General features: G+C 45.6%; 5 protein-coding genes across 5 annotated transcripts; 3 read left to right on the forward strand and 2 right to left on the reverse strand.

Annotated features, from left to right (window-relative positions):
- Window positions 1-1,018: 1,018 nt before the first annotated feature.
- Window positions 1,019-2,461, reverse strand: KVR01_008666 (uncharacterized protein). Its single transcript, XM_044790005.1, has 2 exons — window positions 2,129-2,461; window positions 1,019-2,051 (listed from the first exon to the last, which is right to left on the reverse strand). Exons 1-2 carry the CDS (start codon window positions 2,346-2,348, stop codon window positions 1,486-1,488), a joined length of 786 nt encoding a protein of 261 aa, XP_044642433.1. The 5' UTR covers window positions 2,349-2,461; the 3' UTR covers window positions 1,019-1,485.
- Window positions 2,462-4,017: 1,556 nt separating this feature from the next.
- Window positions 4,018-5,706, forward strand: KVR01_008497 (uncharacterized protein). Its single transcript, XM_044783443.1, has 4 exons — window positions 4,018-4,391; window positions 4,466-4,959; window positions 5,013-5,080; window positions 5,151-5,706. The coding sequence occupies exons 1-4, from the start codon at window positions 4,218-4,220 to the stop codon at window positions 5,492-5,494; spliced, it is 1,080 nt and encodes a 359-aa protein (XP_044642264.1). The 5' UTR covers window positions 4,018-4,217; the 3' UTR covers window positions 5,495-5,706.
- Window positions 5,707-8,503: 2,797 nt separating this feature from the next.
- KVR01_008459 (uncharacterized protein) lies at window positions 8,504-9,647 on the forward strand (the record flags this gene model as incomplete). The annotated part of the gene is made up of 3 exons (XM_044794285.1): window positions 8,504-8,857; window positions 8,915-9,241; window positions 9,321-9,647. 3 exons carry the CDS (start codon window positions 8,504-8,506, stop codon window positions 9,645-9,647), a joined length of 1,008 nt encoding a protein of 335 aa, XP_044642226.1.
- A 3,257-nt stretch (window positions 9,648-12,904) lies between these two features.
- On the forward strand, window positions 12,905-13,873 carry KVR01_008480 (uncharacterized protein; the record flags this gene model as incomplete). The annotated part of the gene is made up of 1 exon (XM_044790344.1): window positions 12,905-13,873. The coding sequence occupies one exon, from the start codon at window positions 12,905-12,907 to the stop codon at window positions 13,871-13,873; it is 969 nt and encodes a 322-aa protein (XP_044642247.1).
- A 335-nt stretch (window positions 13,874-14,208) lies between these two features.
- KVR01_008723 (uncharacterized protein) lies at window positions 14,209-15,898 on the reverse strand. The gene is made up of 3 exons (XM_044793673.1): window positions 15,100-15,898; window positions 14,294-15,016; window positions 14,209-14,230 (listed from the first exon to the last, which is right to left on the reverse strand). The coding sequence occupies exons 1-2, from the start codon at window positions 15,577-15,579 to the stop codon at window positions 14,615-14,617; spliced, it is 882 nt and encodes a 293-aa protein (XP_044642490.1). The 5' UTR covers window positions 15,580-15,898; the 3' UTR covers window positions 14,209-14,230; window positions 14,294-14,614.
- Between the last annotated feature and the right edge of the window lie 202 nt (window positions 15,899-16,100).

Here is a 16,100-nt window from a genome sequence, read left to right on the forward strand (position 1 = left end):
CGACTCAAGTGATCTGAGCCTCAGCCTGCCTCCTAGCGAACCAATACTAAGTTACACATTTTGTCATACACTGGAGGTGGGGGCGGCGTCGTCATCACATAAGCAGTACGACCTATTCACCGACGTAACGCATGCGATTTGCACAAGTTTCTACAAAGAATCTTTCTCCTCGCTACATAATCCTAGGACTTTTGTTCTCATTGCCTTGTTTTTCTTGTCCAACACGTCGACATGCAGCCGGTGAGACATTCAGCTGAGCAATAATATCTGGGCACAACGTCGGGGTTCATAGCCTGCAGATCATCACACTCAAAAGTGGTGGGAGCCTTGCTTTTAGGAATTAGCTGCAAGGATCAGCAGGCTGTGTTCCTGTGGCACGAAAGGAGTGGGTGGATTATTCAGCCCATGAAATCAAATAGCCTCTTTTCTCAGAACACTTTGGATTCAATCGCATTGCATAATCTCCCGTCCCAGGGTGTTCGGGCCTGATGCATCAGCACACCCAGTAAACCTGCAGCCTACACCTCCCAGGTCACCTCAGCCTGCCTTGGAGCGTTTCACTTTTCGCCTCACTTGCAGAATGTCTCTGCTAATTTCTCACTTGCAGGATGTCTCTGTTAGTAAGCGAGCCGTCCTAGCGGCTCACAAACGCTGATCAAGCAGCATTGTAGCCTGATTGTGATGTTGCCCCCCTCACACCTCAAGTTCAACCCAACCTTTAGACTTTGCCAGTGTCACGTTAATTTGCAACTATTGGCTCATGTTATCATAAGGATGCACAGGAAGCGTCAGAGGGTGCGATTGCGATCCTGTTGTAAATTGGGTCCCAATTGATTCTAATCAAAAGCTTGTCTACAATGTTCCACGACATGAGCTAAATCCATAGGTCCGAATAAGGACGGAAAGATTGTAATACAATTATATAAAGCAAACACGTTGATACGCTGCAAAAAGATCATCGCTAGGCCACATGATAGCCTTATAGGCCCGATCGCAAAAGAGAACCCGGATATCCGGTGTGGACTCGAGCTGGCACCAATTGACGAAGGCAGAGTCTCTCTGGCTATGCGTCCAGCTGAGCCCTCCTGGGTTCAAATATTGTCCCACAGCGTCACGTTGTACGTGCTAATCAATGTATTCGTCTGCATTGCGCAAGGATGAATATGGCAGTGCTCTGGACGAAGCCCGAGGAATGGAGGCAACTTCCAAATTTTCCGCGCCCAATTCTTGCTTCCTACGGATGATCTTTCAATCCCCAGAACTGACTCACTCACTATTTAACCACGCTCAAGTCGCACAGAATAAAACCATTGAATTTTCAAGTCCTCCCAGATATCCATAACTCAGTTGTGACGTGACGTGAAGGCAGGCACTGCTGTCCACGAGAAATCATCGTAGACGTTCTGCTGGACCGTTAAGAGTTCCACGCATGATTCAGACTGGGCCAATCATCAGTGTGGAGTTGTGTAGATTGATGAGCTACCATCATTCACTGTGTTTGTCGCCTCTGTGAAGAAGGGGATTGACCATGCGATCAAGTTCTTGTTTTTTGACCACACGATCTCGGTATGATGATTTCATTAGCGAGTTCCAGTTCACACAACGGTGGATACCACGCTTCGCGTCGAATATGGGTTTAGGGCTCTTCTCGCCCCACTTGAAGACAGCAAGTGCTTCTGTATCAGCGCGGCAGAGTGCGGAACTGCGAAGGATCTCGAGGCAGTGATCAATATGGATCATGTTGTGTGCCATCTGGAAAGCTGAGAGATTTGAAAACTCTGGATATTCATTGCGCCAGCTCCAATGCCTCAAGAGTTTGACGCAATGAAGTTCATGAAACACTCCCAGCCATGCAAGGTACCCGCCATCCGGCAGCGATACTGACTTCTGATTATGTACGGCGAGTTCATCGGCCGTCACGCGTATCGCCATGTCGTTCATGAGATTATGCCAAGCAGTTTCGCTCTCTGGTCGAGGCTTTCCTGCAAAGCTGCTGTTTGGGAAGAAATCGTACTTTGTGACCTCGAAGTTGACTTCGAGTCCAGGAAAGGCTGTTTGAAGATTTTGTCAGATCCTATCGGGGACTCCCTCTCGTGAATGCGAGACTCAGATGCGAATGATGGCTCACCATTTTTCCTAGACGCTGATCCATTCGAGAGCGACCCAACAAGGAACCAGAAAGCTCCTGTATATAGGATTATCAAGACAATATGTCCGGCCACAGCGCATGGCCACTGAGGACGGGATGATCTCCGAATTGGAGGAATCTCTCCGTAAATCCCATTGTCGCTTTCCTCGCATCCCAACAAAGACTTATATTGCTCTTCGTTCGGCTTGGACGTCATCATGAACTGAACCGCGATTGTGAAAGATTATTTGGAACTGGCAAGGTGAAAGAATGGCAACCAGGACAGAGCTGAAAGCTCACGTAAATAGTATGGCCTCTTCGAGCCGATTGAAAACCTCTCGGACGTCGGAATCATGCGGTGCCCCAGAATGGGCCTCAGAAACATGAGTCAGAAGCACATTTGCTGACGAGTTCGGAAGCCTGATTTGCCACCGGGCGGGATATCCTTTTCGTTGAGACATCACTGGTTGCAATGCAACGTACATAATCAATACTAGATGCAGTGTAACACACTGTGCATTGACATCTCTTCACCAATGTTTCCGGGGATGATGGAGGGAGCAGAAGTCCATCGCCGATTGTGTAAGGGTCAACGGGGCATTTCAAGTGAACATAAATATGGACGGCGCCACGTTCGCCTTATCATTAAACTGAATTGATCGTTTTTATCCGGCTAAACAAGCTCGTCCTCTCTACCTCAAGGTCTCCCAAGACAGCCTTACTGTTTTGATAAACAAATCTACATCCCTAAGCACGGAGGCCAATGAAGACTGCATTTCTTACCATCGTAGCGGCGACAATGGCCGTCTTGGCTACGCCTGTCGTTCAATGTAAGAATCTTGAAAGTCCTCATCTTGTCATCAAACATATACTCACTCTAGCAAGATCTACCGGGCGACAATGATGATGTCGTTGTTTATCCTGATGATATGGTTGTTTACCCCGAGCCCGACCCGGACACGTTGGTGGTCTGGCCGGACGACTACGCCGATGATTAAATTCATGAAGAAAGCCGGCAGTTTCTTATGGCAGGGATTATGCGTCGAAGACCAGGTCACGCTGCAAAAAGTGCACCAGATCTCTTTTATCTAAGATCACGGTGTTGCAGTCAACAGTCTTCGCAGCACTTGATTGAGCTGCTCTAGATGCCTGGGAACAAATTGAACCATAATACTTAGTCAGATAGTATGGCGTGAAATTAATGCACAACACCTTGACTTTGACTTGAAGCAACTTGTTCGATTCAGCGGGGTGATGACCTTCCCGAACCTCATCCATTTGAATTGCAATAAAACTAACAAAGTAGGGCACGTCCGGCTGTCCTATTCCTGACCCTGCTCAAGCAGTGAAATTGATACATATTTACTGCCACTGCAAAGATTGTAATGGTTTCTCCTGAAGCTTAAATACTGTCACTACATTGGCTGTCCGCCCGGATGATGGATCCCGATTATGCTGAGGTGTGGGGAAATCGGATCGTTGAGAACTGGGAGAAGATAACAACAATGATAGAGGCCAGCCGGGCTGAATCCAGCCATATGTAGATCTCGGCCCCCAAGATTTGTCTATCCTACCTACGTACATGATCAGCTTACCTTGCAGATTGTGATACGCTGATATCTCAGCCCGTCACCTCGAAGTACGTATCCCGAAGTAGAATAATACAAACTCATCTCACGCATTGGTACCATTGCATGAGAGGTACTTCCAGGTATTTTGGTCACGCGCAGATGTACTCCTAAATGGGAATAGACCAGAGAGTTCTAAATTCACCCATGGCAGATGAGGTCCAGGCTCGGTTGCTGAAAACGAGACAAATGACGAAATGCAGACGATGATTAGTAGCTCCTGACTCTATTCTGGAGTGTATTCCATTCTCCGGCCCTGATTTCGCAAAATTTGATCCTTCGAGACCTGTACACAACCTTACCACAATTCTCATATTCCGCCTCTAAAGAAGCAAACTTAACAACTGTCTTGCAACTTTATGTTTGCCAACATATACGATCTGACAACGCGCTAAGCAAAAGAGGACGGTCAATTCTAGTCGCCCGTCAAATTCAAAAACCAAGGTAAAGTACAAGACAAGATGTCGTCACACATGCCGAACCCTCTTCCACCGGATCAGAATCGTGGTCCTCAAATGATGGGCATGTTCTGGACGATGGTGGCCATATCTACCATGATGGTCGCTTTACGGTTTTATGCCCGTTTTCGTATCAAAAGCATCGGATGGGACGACTGGGCAATGCTTATGGCACAGGTGAGTGCCATCGCGCCTTGATACCCGCACACTAAAGGGTTGATTCAGAAAGCAAGGCTGACTCAAGACTTTAGCTCTTATTCGTACTCGGGAATTCTTTTGCTACCTATTGGGTGCACAACGGTGGAGGTCGCCACGTCTGGTATCTTTCAGAAAACCAAACCCTTCTAGCGGGGAAATGGGCGTACATCTCACAAGTCCCTATCATCCTGACATACGCCTTCGGCAAAACATCAATAGCACTCTTGACGCTACGATTCATTGGTAGCATTTCTATGTGGCGGAAGTCACTGCTCTCCTTCATTATAGGAGCTGAGTTTGTTGTGAATATTCTGACCTTCATTCTCATTTTTCTCCAATGCACACCGTCTCATGCGCTTTGGACAAAGGTTGAAGGCGCGTCATGTTGGCCCTCATACATTGTCAGAAATTGTAACCACTTCTCCCGCGCCTGGAACTTTTTTGTTGATATTCTTCTGGCAATTTTACCCGTCAGCTTCGTCTATAAGCTCAATTTGAGGCTACATAAAAAGATCGCTTTGGCCGGTTTATTGAGCCTGGGTTTGGTGTATGATGCATCACTTGCTTCCCTTTCAGATTTTTCCACTGACTAGCAGGCAGTGCTGCACTTTGTGGTGGGATCAAATGGCAATATGAGAACGATCTGACTGACCCCTCTGATTTCACTTGTCAGTCGATCATCCATAATCAAAAATGCCACTGGATGTGAGAGTGTGAGCTGATGAAATATTTGATCAGGGAATGGCTACAATATCATGATGTGGAGTGAAGCGGAAGCATTCATATTGATATCTGCTGGCTGCGTACCTACGCTCTTACCACTCTGGGAACGCTACGTCACTCACACACGGGATACTTCCTATGGGCACACACCGCTCAAAGATATACAAGGCCCTGGAAAGCCTAAAAGGCCACCGGTCTCAGCGCTGTACACTGCTTATGGTCATAGTGGCGACGCTCTCAACTTGACAACGATCAATTCTGGAAGCAACGCCGACATAGAGTTGATGCCTCGAATGCCAGAGGGAATACTCATCAAGAGCAGTTACGGAGTTGACCACAGGCCCAATGAGTTCGCTTAAAACTGGGCCTGTTTCAGAGTGTCGGGGCTCAGAGGCAGAGGACAGGAGGACCAATGTCTGCGGCGTGGATAAAATCGTCAGTTGAGTTGTAATCTCGGATCTGCCATTCTGTGAACGCGAAACTTTTAAGGAGCAAGATACTGGTAACCTTTTGTTGGGGCATAATCGCTTAAAATAAAGGGAAGGGGGGAGGCTTAATAGAATGAATTGGCCGTTTTGTGGCTCCCATATAGGTATTGATTGCTTTTCTTCTTCTTTCTAGTCTTCAGCCGGCACAGAATATTCCACTTGTACTTTCCCTGAGTTATGTAGAATATGGATAATCGCATTGCCAAAGTAGATGAATACCTAAGTAGTCACTGGCAAAGATAAGGGCCTCCTCAAATTACTGAGCAGAGTCCGCGGAGGTGGCAAAACACTCACAGCTGAGGTGGTGGTGGAGTTTCGATGAGACCCTTGTAGAGGGGTGACGGTAGGCAAGCTCGGCTCAACGATGACTACAATAGAGGCTCGGCTAAGACTGGTCTTCAACATCGGCGCCTGATGGGGCTGCGTGGTCCTGCTCGGCGAGGCTGACGTTTTCTATAGAGCCAATCCATCTTGATACCCTGCTACCTAAGGCACATGTGGAGATCGACTACGCCAACATCACTGGACGGATCAATGGAAACATCGAGGAGTTTCTCGGTGCTTTGTAAAGCAATTCGCGCATTGGCCCACCGGCGGGGATCTATTATTGACGCTCATACTAGACATACCGTTCGCCACAACCGGCCGCTTGGAGCACCCACAGCTCTACACTGAGCAAATGGGAGAATTCGACGGCAGCAACTACCGGCCCATCTGCTCACTTTGATACCCATGGCCGCCTGGAGCTTCTGACCGAGAATTAGAAACCGATGAGAAAAGCTGGAATGCATAGAAATGCACGCCAAGCAGCTGCGGGACAACGAAACCACCTGGGTGCTCGTGCTGACCACATGACAGCGGAGGCGCCACCCGCTGTGCAAGTGACAGCCGTGGCCAATGACACCACGAATGGAAAACGATGACCAATTACAGAGGCAGACCTTCCACGAAAAGGAGGGCGACGCACAGATAATAATACACATCATTCACCATATCACATGCATGGCATGCACCTCGTAACTACACTCGGATGCGCGGAATTATGGGGAAGTGCTGCCGGCGAGCGGCGCCCAGATCCTTACTTGCATGAGGGCGGTTTCCCGACGGGTCGACCAAAACGATTCAAGTCTACGTATTGCAGCACTCTGGGGGAAACCGGCCTTGTACGGAGCCAAGGTTGAATTAATGGTCTTCGCGTCGTCTGTAGAGATATTGGAGAAGCTCGGGAGTGACGGGAGGATAGGATACCCTTTATGACTACAAGTATAGCTTAGGAAGTCCAAACCAGGCTAGATATTTCACTACTCGCAGTACGTTTAAGCGCAGACATGCAACGACTGTAAATGGAGGTGGTTGGTGCAGGGCTGCTCGTCGGCCTCCTCGCTTGCTGTCGAGGTTAACTGGGCGCAAAACCCGCAAATGCTGCCGTTTCCCCCTGGAGCCAAATTGCCTCTTCCGGAAGGTCTCTCTGGGTCCTCCCAATATTTGAACAGTTCCCAAGTCATGGTACATCACCCCTGTGCCCACGTCCCGGACGGGTCTACAAGGCTTACACTCGCATGGCTGAAAGGTTTAGGGAAAACACGACACTGTAGATCCATTGAGCAGCAACAAACAAAAATAAAGAACAACTTATGGATCAGGACGACCAGCATACCTCATCTGGGACTCGGAGTATAGCGAAGCACGTTTGGTGTCTAGACCTACGTAGAGATCCCGGACCCATCCAGTACACGATTCGTTACCGCTACCTGGTGCTGCATCCTATGCACGATCGACGAGGTTTCCGGCTCTTTGGGCCGCGGCCACAACTGCCCCCCGTTGGACTGGCGAGAAGCCAGGCGGCGATGGTTTCTGAGTCGTGCCCAGACTACTGTGGTAGTGTGCGATCTGAAAGAGGGTCCCATCCAGAGATCGTCCAGCTAGCGGCTGTTAAGGTCGACAAGTCTACAGATCAATCAATTGGCCATGTAGATCAATCGATTCTAGCGGCGGACTTGGGTGACTTGATTCATCCCAAATTGGGTGAGTGTTGCGACGCGTGAGAGCGCAATAGGAGAAGAACAGGCAAATATCAAAGAGCTTTCGTTAAGTCCTTCCTGCCACGAAGTATTACTAGAGTCCGACTGTCTATAACAAGCGAAGTAATGCCCCGCCCCCCCCCCCCCCAGCCAAATTCACATTTACACACGTACCACACAAATTTCTTCACTACCTCTTAAACTAATCTTTTCTAAATACCTCTTTTATTTCTTAACTTAAAATTATATAAAAAGTATATTCATCATCCTTACTTTAAACTCTATAAAACTATAATTTTATAATATTTATTTTAATAATATTTTAAATATTTTAAAAATATAATCTTATAGACTTTAAAGTAAGAAGTTTAGGAATTTCTTTTTAGAATTATTATTAAAATTTATAAAAGATTTCTAAAAAATTATATATAGATATTATTTAAATTTAAATATTAAATAAATAAATATTTAAAAGTTATTTTCTTATTAAACTTTAAATAAAAAGTATAAGTATATTTTTATATAATTTAAAGATATAAAATAAAAAAGTTATTAAAAGAAAACTACTTGAGAAAAAAAATAAATAATTTTATATAGCACATGTGTATATATAAATTTAGCCAGGGGGGGTATTACTTCACTTGTCACAGACAAGAGTACTAGTCCCCACAAGGGGTGACTCCAGACCTGCTGTGCCGCACGCGAGTTCATAAATACTTAGGCAGCGGCTTGACTTCAAAAGGACCGTTCCCGTCGATTTACTCTTTCTTTCTTATACACAAGCTCTCTAATCCGCTTTCCAAAATTTGATGCAGCAGCCAAATTATTCCGTTCAGATATCATCCAGGGCCAATTCGTCATGTCGCTCAAGCCTTGGTGGAAATTCCCAGCGTGGAACGACCCCAAATACGATACCGTACCACCGCCGGAGAGATTAGAGACAACAACGGCGGCACAAGCTCTGGACGAGGACCATCTGGCGGCGTATTCTCGGGCCATGAAAAACGTTCTCTCGACCGAACTCGCCGAGACAACATTTGCACAACTTGTCGATGGCTTGCCACTGTACAGCGTGGTGTCAAACCTGGTACACTATGAGCTTGAGAAAACGGAGCCAGCCTACAATCACCGAACGCTATGTCCGGGCGTTCTTGAAAAGACGAGGGCCTTTCATTCTGCCTTTGAACCAGACAAGCTCGATATCCGTGCAGATGTAACGAAGTTATCAAGCTGTTACCTCACACTCCAGTGTTCTAATAAAGTCCTCTAGGTACTACACCGATATCAATCCGCTCCAGTCGGCTCTAGGGTGTCAAAGATGCCCTTCATTGAGCTGATAGCCGTCGCTATACACACCACTGCGGCTCACCTTTTCAAGGAGGTCAATGGCGGACTCCATCAAAACGAGGAGTATCCAAGTGAGGAGTGGTATAAAGAGTTCTGTGATCGACGCTGGAAGCCCACGCCCTTCTCACTCTGGCGTTACGATGACCCGAAGCAATACCCTGACGGAATCGCCGACATAGCCGGTTACTGGGCAGAAGATCAGATATTTGGAGGGATTGTCTTATTTGATCGAGGAGACAGCGGTACGGAGGTATGAAACCCTTGCGTACAGGCCCTTATCCACTTTGGTCCCAAATTCTACAGCCAACGAAACTAATCCGCTTCTTTAGCAGAACGGAATCTGGTTTCACTCTGGGCGCTATGGGATCACATACCATGTCTACGCCTTGAAAGACGAACAAACCGCGTCTCTGCTCCTCTTCCTGGAGTCGGGAATTGGCGAGGCCCCGTGCCCTTTTCCAATACAGGAGCATAAGGACAGCTTGCGAAGAGAGTGGGGAATTTCAATTCAGAAGTACAATATATATAGGGATCGCTGGGAGCGAACAAGCCGGTTTAGAAGTTACTGGTGGTATGACCATTTTCAAAGCAAGTGCAGGGCTTTTGACGAGGACCCGATACGATTCCCAGAATGGGGCCATGAGGGAGACCCATGACATAGGGGAAAGACACATTACATAGCAGGAACCGTGTGCACTTCAATACCAACACGTTCACACTTCCAAGACAACGGCAAAACTTCCCACAAAGGAGACCAGGTGGCATACTGGTCTTCCACCTGGAAACCCTGGAACGATGAAGATAATCTCAGAGGAAATCAATAGTTCAGTGACTTTTTATTGGCCAGAGGAAGGGATTAAGGAGATGAAACGGTGAGGAGCATTAGATATACAGGCAACTAGAATTTGCTAGAAAGTCGGAGCTCAAGATGTTATCATTGATCCCAATGGGGTTACTACTTCATGGGCGGAAATTCAGCAGCATGTGATCATAGATTGCTGCCACTTAAAACCCGATTCAAGCTGATGTTTCGACAAAACCTGATAGGCGGTCACATTCTTCAGTGATTGATCGGATTCTACCACCGGAAGCTATAAAAGTCCGTTACTTCCAAGGTTCTCCTAATCCCCAGCGTAACTCAAACACGCAAACATAATTCGCCCAATTCCATTCATTGTACTCAGTTCCGCATGATTCTGCTGGATGGATGGACTTTGAATGCTCACCGACAGCTACAGCCCCAAGTCTCCCCAAGATAATACCACATGCACTGCATGAATTTATTCATTTTGCTTCACAGACTCCAGCGTTGCGACTTTTGATCCACACAAATCTTATAAGGAGAGCGGATAGACCAGAGAAGCACTCATCAGGTTGGTTCGTATTATCACCTGGCCGAGGACCTGGGGGCGAGTATCTACAAGCTTGTTCCTCTTCGAAAACTGTCGGCCACGTATATACCTAGGTAGGTGGCGAATGTTTCAGGAACCTCACGCAAATCCTCTCCGAGCTTTCAAAGGGGAAGTTCTTCGGCCGATGGGCGCTTTATTCTTGGCACAGAAAAGGGCGCGCAACGTGCCAGTGTTACGATAACGTTATTATAGACACTGGACAGCACGACGACTTGGTATTCTGATAGAGAACGGATATTCGCAGGGCAAAAACCGGATGGTACAGGGCAAAAAACGGATGGTACGGGGTAACTTTTTTATAAAAATAAAACTTTATATTATAACTTTAAAAGAGATTTAATTCTAAGTGAGAAAGAATACCTTATAATATAATAGAAAAAATAAGCTATTTAAAGATATTATTTTTAAAATTTTAGCTTTAATATTTATATAATTATATACTATTATAAAATTAAACATTATTTTATTAAAATAAAATTTAAAAATATATTAATTATTTTTAATAACTTAATTCTTAATATATAATATTAATTAAATAATAATAAATAATAAAAGATTTTAAAAAAATAAATATTTATAGAAATTACTTATAAAATTAAAAAAAATTAAAAAGTTGCCCTATACTATCCGTTTTTTGCCCTGCGAATATTCGTTCTCTTCTGATAGAGATTGGATATTCGCACTCGCAGAAATAGAGGGTACACCCAAGCCCCAAGGAGTAAACTTCTATAGGACAAACTCCTATAGGAGAACCTCCTATAAGATAACCTCCTATAAGATAACCTCCTATAAGATAACCTCCTATAGCATACCTCCTAGAATAACCTCCTTTAAAATAACCTCCTCTAGAATAATCTTTTTTAGAATAAGTTTATAATATAATTAGTTTATTACTAACCTAAGTAATTTAATCTTTAAGCTATTTATTTAAATATCTAACGAGGTACTATAAGTGTACCCTTCGTTTTAATAGGTGTGAATATATAGGCTCTTTTAATATTTAAACACTAATTATTTCACTATATATTATAAAGTAGCTATATAGTTTCGTTTTTAATCCTTATATATATAAAATATATATAGTACCTTGATATAATAATAAATATTTAAGAGTTAATATTTAAAGAAATATAGTATTAATAATAAAAAAGAGAATATAATATATTTATAAATATATAATTAAACTTTATATTATATAAATAATACTAAAAGTATTACTTTTAATAATATTATATTAAAATTATTAATATAAGTAACTTAAAGGTTAATTTATTATAATAAGTGAGGAAATAATTATATAATAAGATTAGAATAATCTTTTAAAATAGTTTTATAAAAGAATTTATAATTTTATAATATAAAACTTAATAAGTTAACTCTTCTCTATTAATATATTTAATAGTTATTTAAATTTATTTTATTAAATAAATTAAATATATTATAATCCCTATTTTAAATATATTTTTATTAATAGAATAAAAGTTATAATAATAAACCTATTTAAAAGCCTTTTATATAAATTTTATAAAAGATTAAAACTTTTTAAAAGTTAAATAAAGTTTATTTACTATATATTAAATAAATATTATATAAAGAAAATAAAAGTTTAAATATTTAAAACTAAATTTTCCTCCTTTAAATATATTACTTTATTATTAAAGATTTTTCTATTTTTATATAATATATAAAAAATATAATAGAAGAGGAAACTTTATAAAAGAAGTTAATAACTTTTTATATAAATAAATTTAAAAGTATATACTCTTTAAATAATTATTAACTTTATACTTAAAATATAAGCTAATAATTAATCTAAAAGCTAAGAAGATAATAAATAGATAAATAGTTAAACAAAAAATATAATGTGGTTAAAGCTATAATGTCTAAGAACGTTAATTAGATCTTGCATTCAAACGATCGGGATAAGTCGAAACAACAGGATAGTCTCGCAGGCGAAAACCTCGGGAAGATCTAGAAGGATGGTGTTGGGCGTGTCGTCTCTGTTTAGAACAACAAAATGGAAATAAGTCAGTCACAGGAGCTTTAGTTTGAGAAGCTATACTGTTAAGTGTTCCAAGGTATCGCGGTGTTTCGGTAAAAATGTGTGCGATTTTGAGTTGCTTGACTAGAGTCGGTGTGGTTGTAGGTGGCCGGCACCGAGTAAGTGGTCCATGTTCCCCTAAAGCCGGGTAATGATATATCCATAATTGACTTTAATGGGTCCGTCTCCCCTCGACTCACTATGAATCATACTCTGTGCCGTAAGAGCCTCCGTCTGGCCCGGTCTGGTGATTGCCCGTGCTCGGACTGGCCTCCGGGGGTCCCGGTGTACCTGACTAGCGTCTGCTTCCGACTAAAATCGATTTTGAATATATATAACCAACGCCAGAGCCTTGAGAAGAGAGGAGGGATCATTCTACTTTCATTCCAGCTATTTCAGACACTTCAGCAAGGAGCTCTCATTTCACATTCTGCCCGTCTCCGTTATTCCGGTTATCAACATGAAAGCATACCGATTCCTGGGCGCCGAAGAGGGCATGGCGCTCCACGAGGTTCCGGTTCCGACGCCCGGGCCCGGCCACGCCCTGATTCAGGTCAAAGCTGCGGGACTCTGCCACTCGGACACACACGTCTTGCACGGGGGTGGTGCAGCCTGGATGTGCAAGTTGCCCATCACACTGGGCCATGAGATTGCCGGCGTCATCACCGCGCTGGGCGACGGACCTTCGTCCTCATCCTTGAAAGTCGGCGACCGCGTGGCCGTGGCTTGCGTCGGGCATCCCATCCAGGAACGCAATTTCCAAGAAGCTCTTGGCGTCGGCTGCGACGGCGGATACGCCGACTACGCGGTTGCTCCGCTGAAAAACCTCGTCAAGCTGCCGGACTCGGTTAGCTTTGTCGCCGCGGCCGTGGCAACCGACTCCATCGCCACCGCTTACCACGCCGTTGTTGCCGAGGGCCAAGTGTCCAAGTCGGCCACCGTTGCGGTCATAGGCCTCGGCGGGTTGGGCCTGAACGGCGTCGCCATCGCTGCGCTGCGCGGAGCGAGAGTGTTCGGGGTCGACATCAACACGGACAAATTCGAACAGGCACGGGCAGTGGGCGCTGTTGACTGCGCCACGAGCCTGGCACAATTTAAGGATGAGACTTTTGATGTCATCCTGGACTTTGCGGGCGCCCAGCCCACGGTCGAGGCGGCAGTGTCTACAGTCCGACCTGGCGGCTGCGTGGTGCTGGTCGGGTTGGCGGCGCAGAAGATCCAGATCACCACCACCTCTCTGGTCACCAACAACGTGTCATTAAGGGGTTCGACGAGTGCCAGCGTGCAGGAGTTCAGTGAGGTTTTGGATCTGCTGGCCTCGGGCTCACTTGAGCCATGTGTGGAGGAGATCCCCTTCGAGGATATTCCCAAAGGTCTCGAAATGCTGGGCCGAGGCGAAGTGAACGGTCGACTTTACACAATTCCATAAGCGTTTAATAGAAAACTTGAATTATTTCCGCCAAAGGTTTATACACAGCCAGATTTCTAGTTGGAGGGCTTCACAGGTGCTCGAGCTTTAACGCTCGTAACGAGACTGCCCGGGTGCGTTCTTTGTCGAAGGATTAATAGTAAAGCGGGCTTCAATCAATCATATCATAACTAGTTGAATTTGATGTTTACTCCACCTACTTCGAAATCCCCCCTACAGAGAACAAGGCCTTGCCCTCGTAGAATTTCCTTTCCTTTCCTATTTTTGTTCTTCGTCTCAGAAGCTTGGAAGACCGGAGGCGGGGGGCACTCCTTTCCACCTAGCCACACTTTACAGAGCCAAATGGTCGATCAATAGCTACGCGATGGCGTTCTTGTAAGCAGAATTTTAACAGGACAAGGGTTTCAAATGATTACTCACAAATACTAACATAGAAATTCGAGGAGTCGTCTGTTGCGCAAGAATATTTCACTTTGATACACGCTCATATAATGCCAGTATGCTCATCTGTGAGTAATGCTATGTAATATATACAATCTCGAAATTCCGCGTCCTTGTTTAAGCTTTATCATCTATTTCACATCAAATCCAGCATCGCCTGCATTACGAACCTAGGAAGCGGAAACCTTGCGCGTTGAAACTGTGTGAAGCGGCCGCAAACGGTTTCGTATGTGTACGGATCAATTCAGAAGCAAACCACCCCCGAAGTGATTGCACAATTTTTAGCCCAGACCGGGTGTATCAACGTCCAGTGTCAAGCTCCACAGGAGCTTGGGTGGGTAGCTCTGTGCGCTGAGCGCTGTGCGGCGGGAGCTCGGAGCGCAGCGATTGTGTATGGCTCTTATTTGGGTCTGGTGTTCCGTGCTGGTAGTACCCGTATCCACCTTCTTGGTGCATTGGCTCTGTCTGCGGAGGTTGCGCCCGCGGCCTGGAGTTCTTCCTTCGCCGGTACAGCAGCCACCCGGCTACAGCGAGCAATATCGCGCCTGCTGCTGCCCCAACACCAATTCCAGCACTCGCACCAGCGGACAGTGACCCGCTGGAGGGTTCTTCACTACTCGATGGGATAGGGGCGGAGGAAGTCGAGTCGGTTGATGAGGCGGTTGGTGAGGCGTTGGTACCAGTCGATGATGCATCGGTTCCCTATCGGTTGGGGTCGCAATTCAGTCAGCTAATTCGTTCCGCGTGACAGGTCCTTTTCATTTTTCATGCCGCAGAACACATACCGGAGTTGGCGTTGCATAGATGATCGCAAGTGCAAAGAGATGGTAAGGGGGCTGGTATGTCGGAGTCGCAAGATTTGTGCTTGACTCCGACAACATATATGTCTGCGTCACGACCCAGGTGCCCGTGTCGGTATATTGAGACATGCAGCGGAAGATGGAGGCGTGAGGAGCGGTCGTTAGAATAGACGACGGTTGACAGGTGAAATCGTGCAGCGTTGGGCAGCAGACAACCGCCTGGCTCTCTCCTGTCGCCTGGCACGCTTCAGTGTACCGGGGAGGACACTGCGTGCCCGCGTATGTCATATCCCTGCTCCATGCCCTCGGGAGGCACTCCCTCGTCTGCGAAGGCCCGCCCACAACTGTTCTCCGGTCCTCTGAAATGCCATAGTCCCATTGCCAAATGTCGTCCGTCTTGAGGCAATTGGCTTGATTGCTAGGGACCCAGTCCCCTCGAAGGGTGACTGATGATGTCGTAGTCATGTCCCGTTTCGGAGATTGGGCGACTGCGGTGGTCGGCACCTCGATGTGAAGATGTATCTGTTCACGAGGAGCACTGAGCAGTCAGGGAATAAAACAGAAAAAGACCACGACATACCCGCGGGTGGGCGCGTTGCAGTGGCTGGGGGCTTCGAAAGGATCACTTGATCGACATCAGCAGCCAAGAGTCATGAACTGAAGTCGCACAGTATTCGGCACCGAACCCCTGATTTTCGTCGCTAGTTGTTCACCTTACCAACAACCGCCCCCAAATTGCCGCCTTATTCTTTTACTCTTATGAGAATGGGTCACTGAACATCTGACTTCCTGTCTTGCAGATGAACCTTGGCAATTTCACCCGCCCACTTCCGCCGTTCTGGATCCAAATCGAAGGCACAAAACACCCGCTGATGGGGTTCCGAGCCGCCGTCAGCACTAGTCCCGGCAGTGCCAGAAGGATTCTGCACGAGAACCGTACTGTGTTGTCTTAGTTTCAGCTCAGCCAGTTCATTGGTGGCGAGCAT

Source organism: Diaporthe batatas (assembly GCF_019321695.1).
Source record: "Diaporthe batatas strain CRI 302-4 chromosome Unknown Contig00010, whole genome shotgun sequence".
Taxonomy (NCBI): Eukaryota; Fungi; Ascomycota; class Sordariomycetes; order Diaporthales; family Diaporthaceae; genus Diaporthe; species Diaporthe batatas.

Excerpts from the sequence above, each read along its gene's own strand:
- KVR01_008666 (XM_044790005.1), bottom strand. The coding sequence starts at position 2,348 with ATGATGACGTCCAAGCCGAACGAAGAGCAATATAAGTCTTTGTTGGGA. Across the intron at positions 2,052-2,128 it reads ATCAGCGTCTAGGAAAAATG|CCTTTCCTGGACTCGAAGTC; the intron begins GTGAGCCATCAT and ends ATCTTCAAACAG.
- KVR01_008497 (XM_044783443.1), top strand. The coding sequence starts at position 4,218 with ATGTCGTCACACATGCCGAACCCTCTTCCACCGGATCAGAATCGTGGT. Across the intron at positions 4,392-4,465 it reads GGGCAATGCTTATGGCACAG|CTCTTATTCGTACTCGGGAA; the intron begins GTGAGTGCCATC and ends TCAAGACTTTAG. Across the intron at positions 5,081-5,150 it reads TGACCCCTCTGATTTCACTT|GGAATGGCTACAATATCATG; the intron begins GTCAGTCGATCA and ends ATATTTGATCAG.
- KVR01_008723 (XM_044793673.1), bottom strand. The coding sequence starts at position 15,579 with ATGACTACGACATCATCAGTCACCCTTCGAGGGGACTGGGTCCCTAGC. Across the intron at positions 15,017-15,099 it reads TCTATGCAACGCCAACTCCG|GGAACCGATGCATCATCGAC; the intron begins GTATGTGTTCTG and ends CCCAACCGATAG.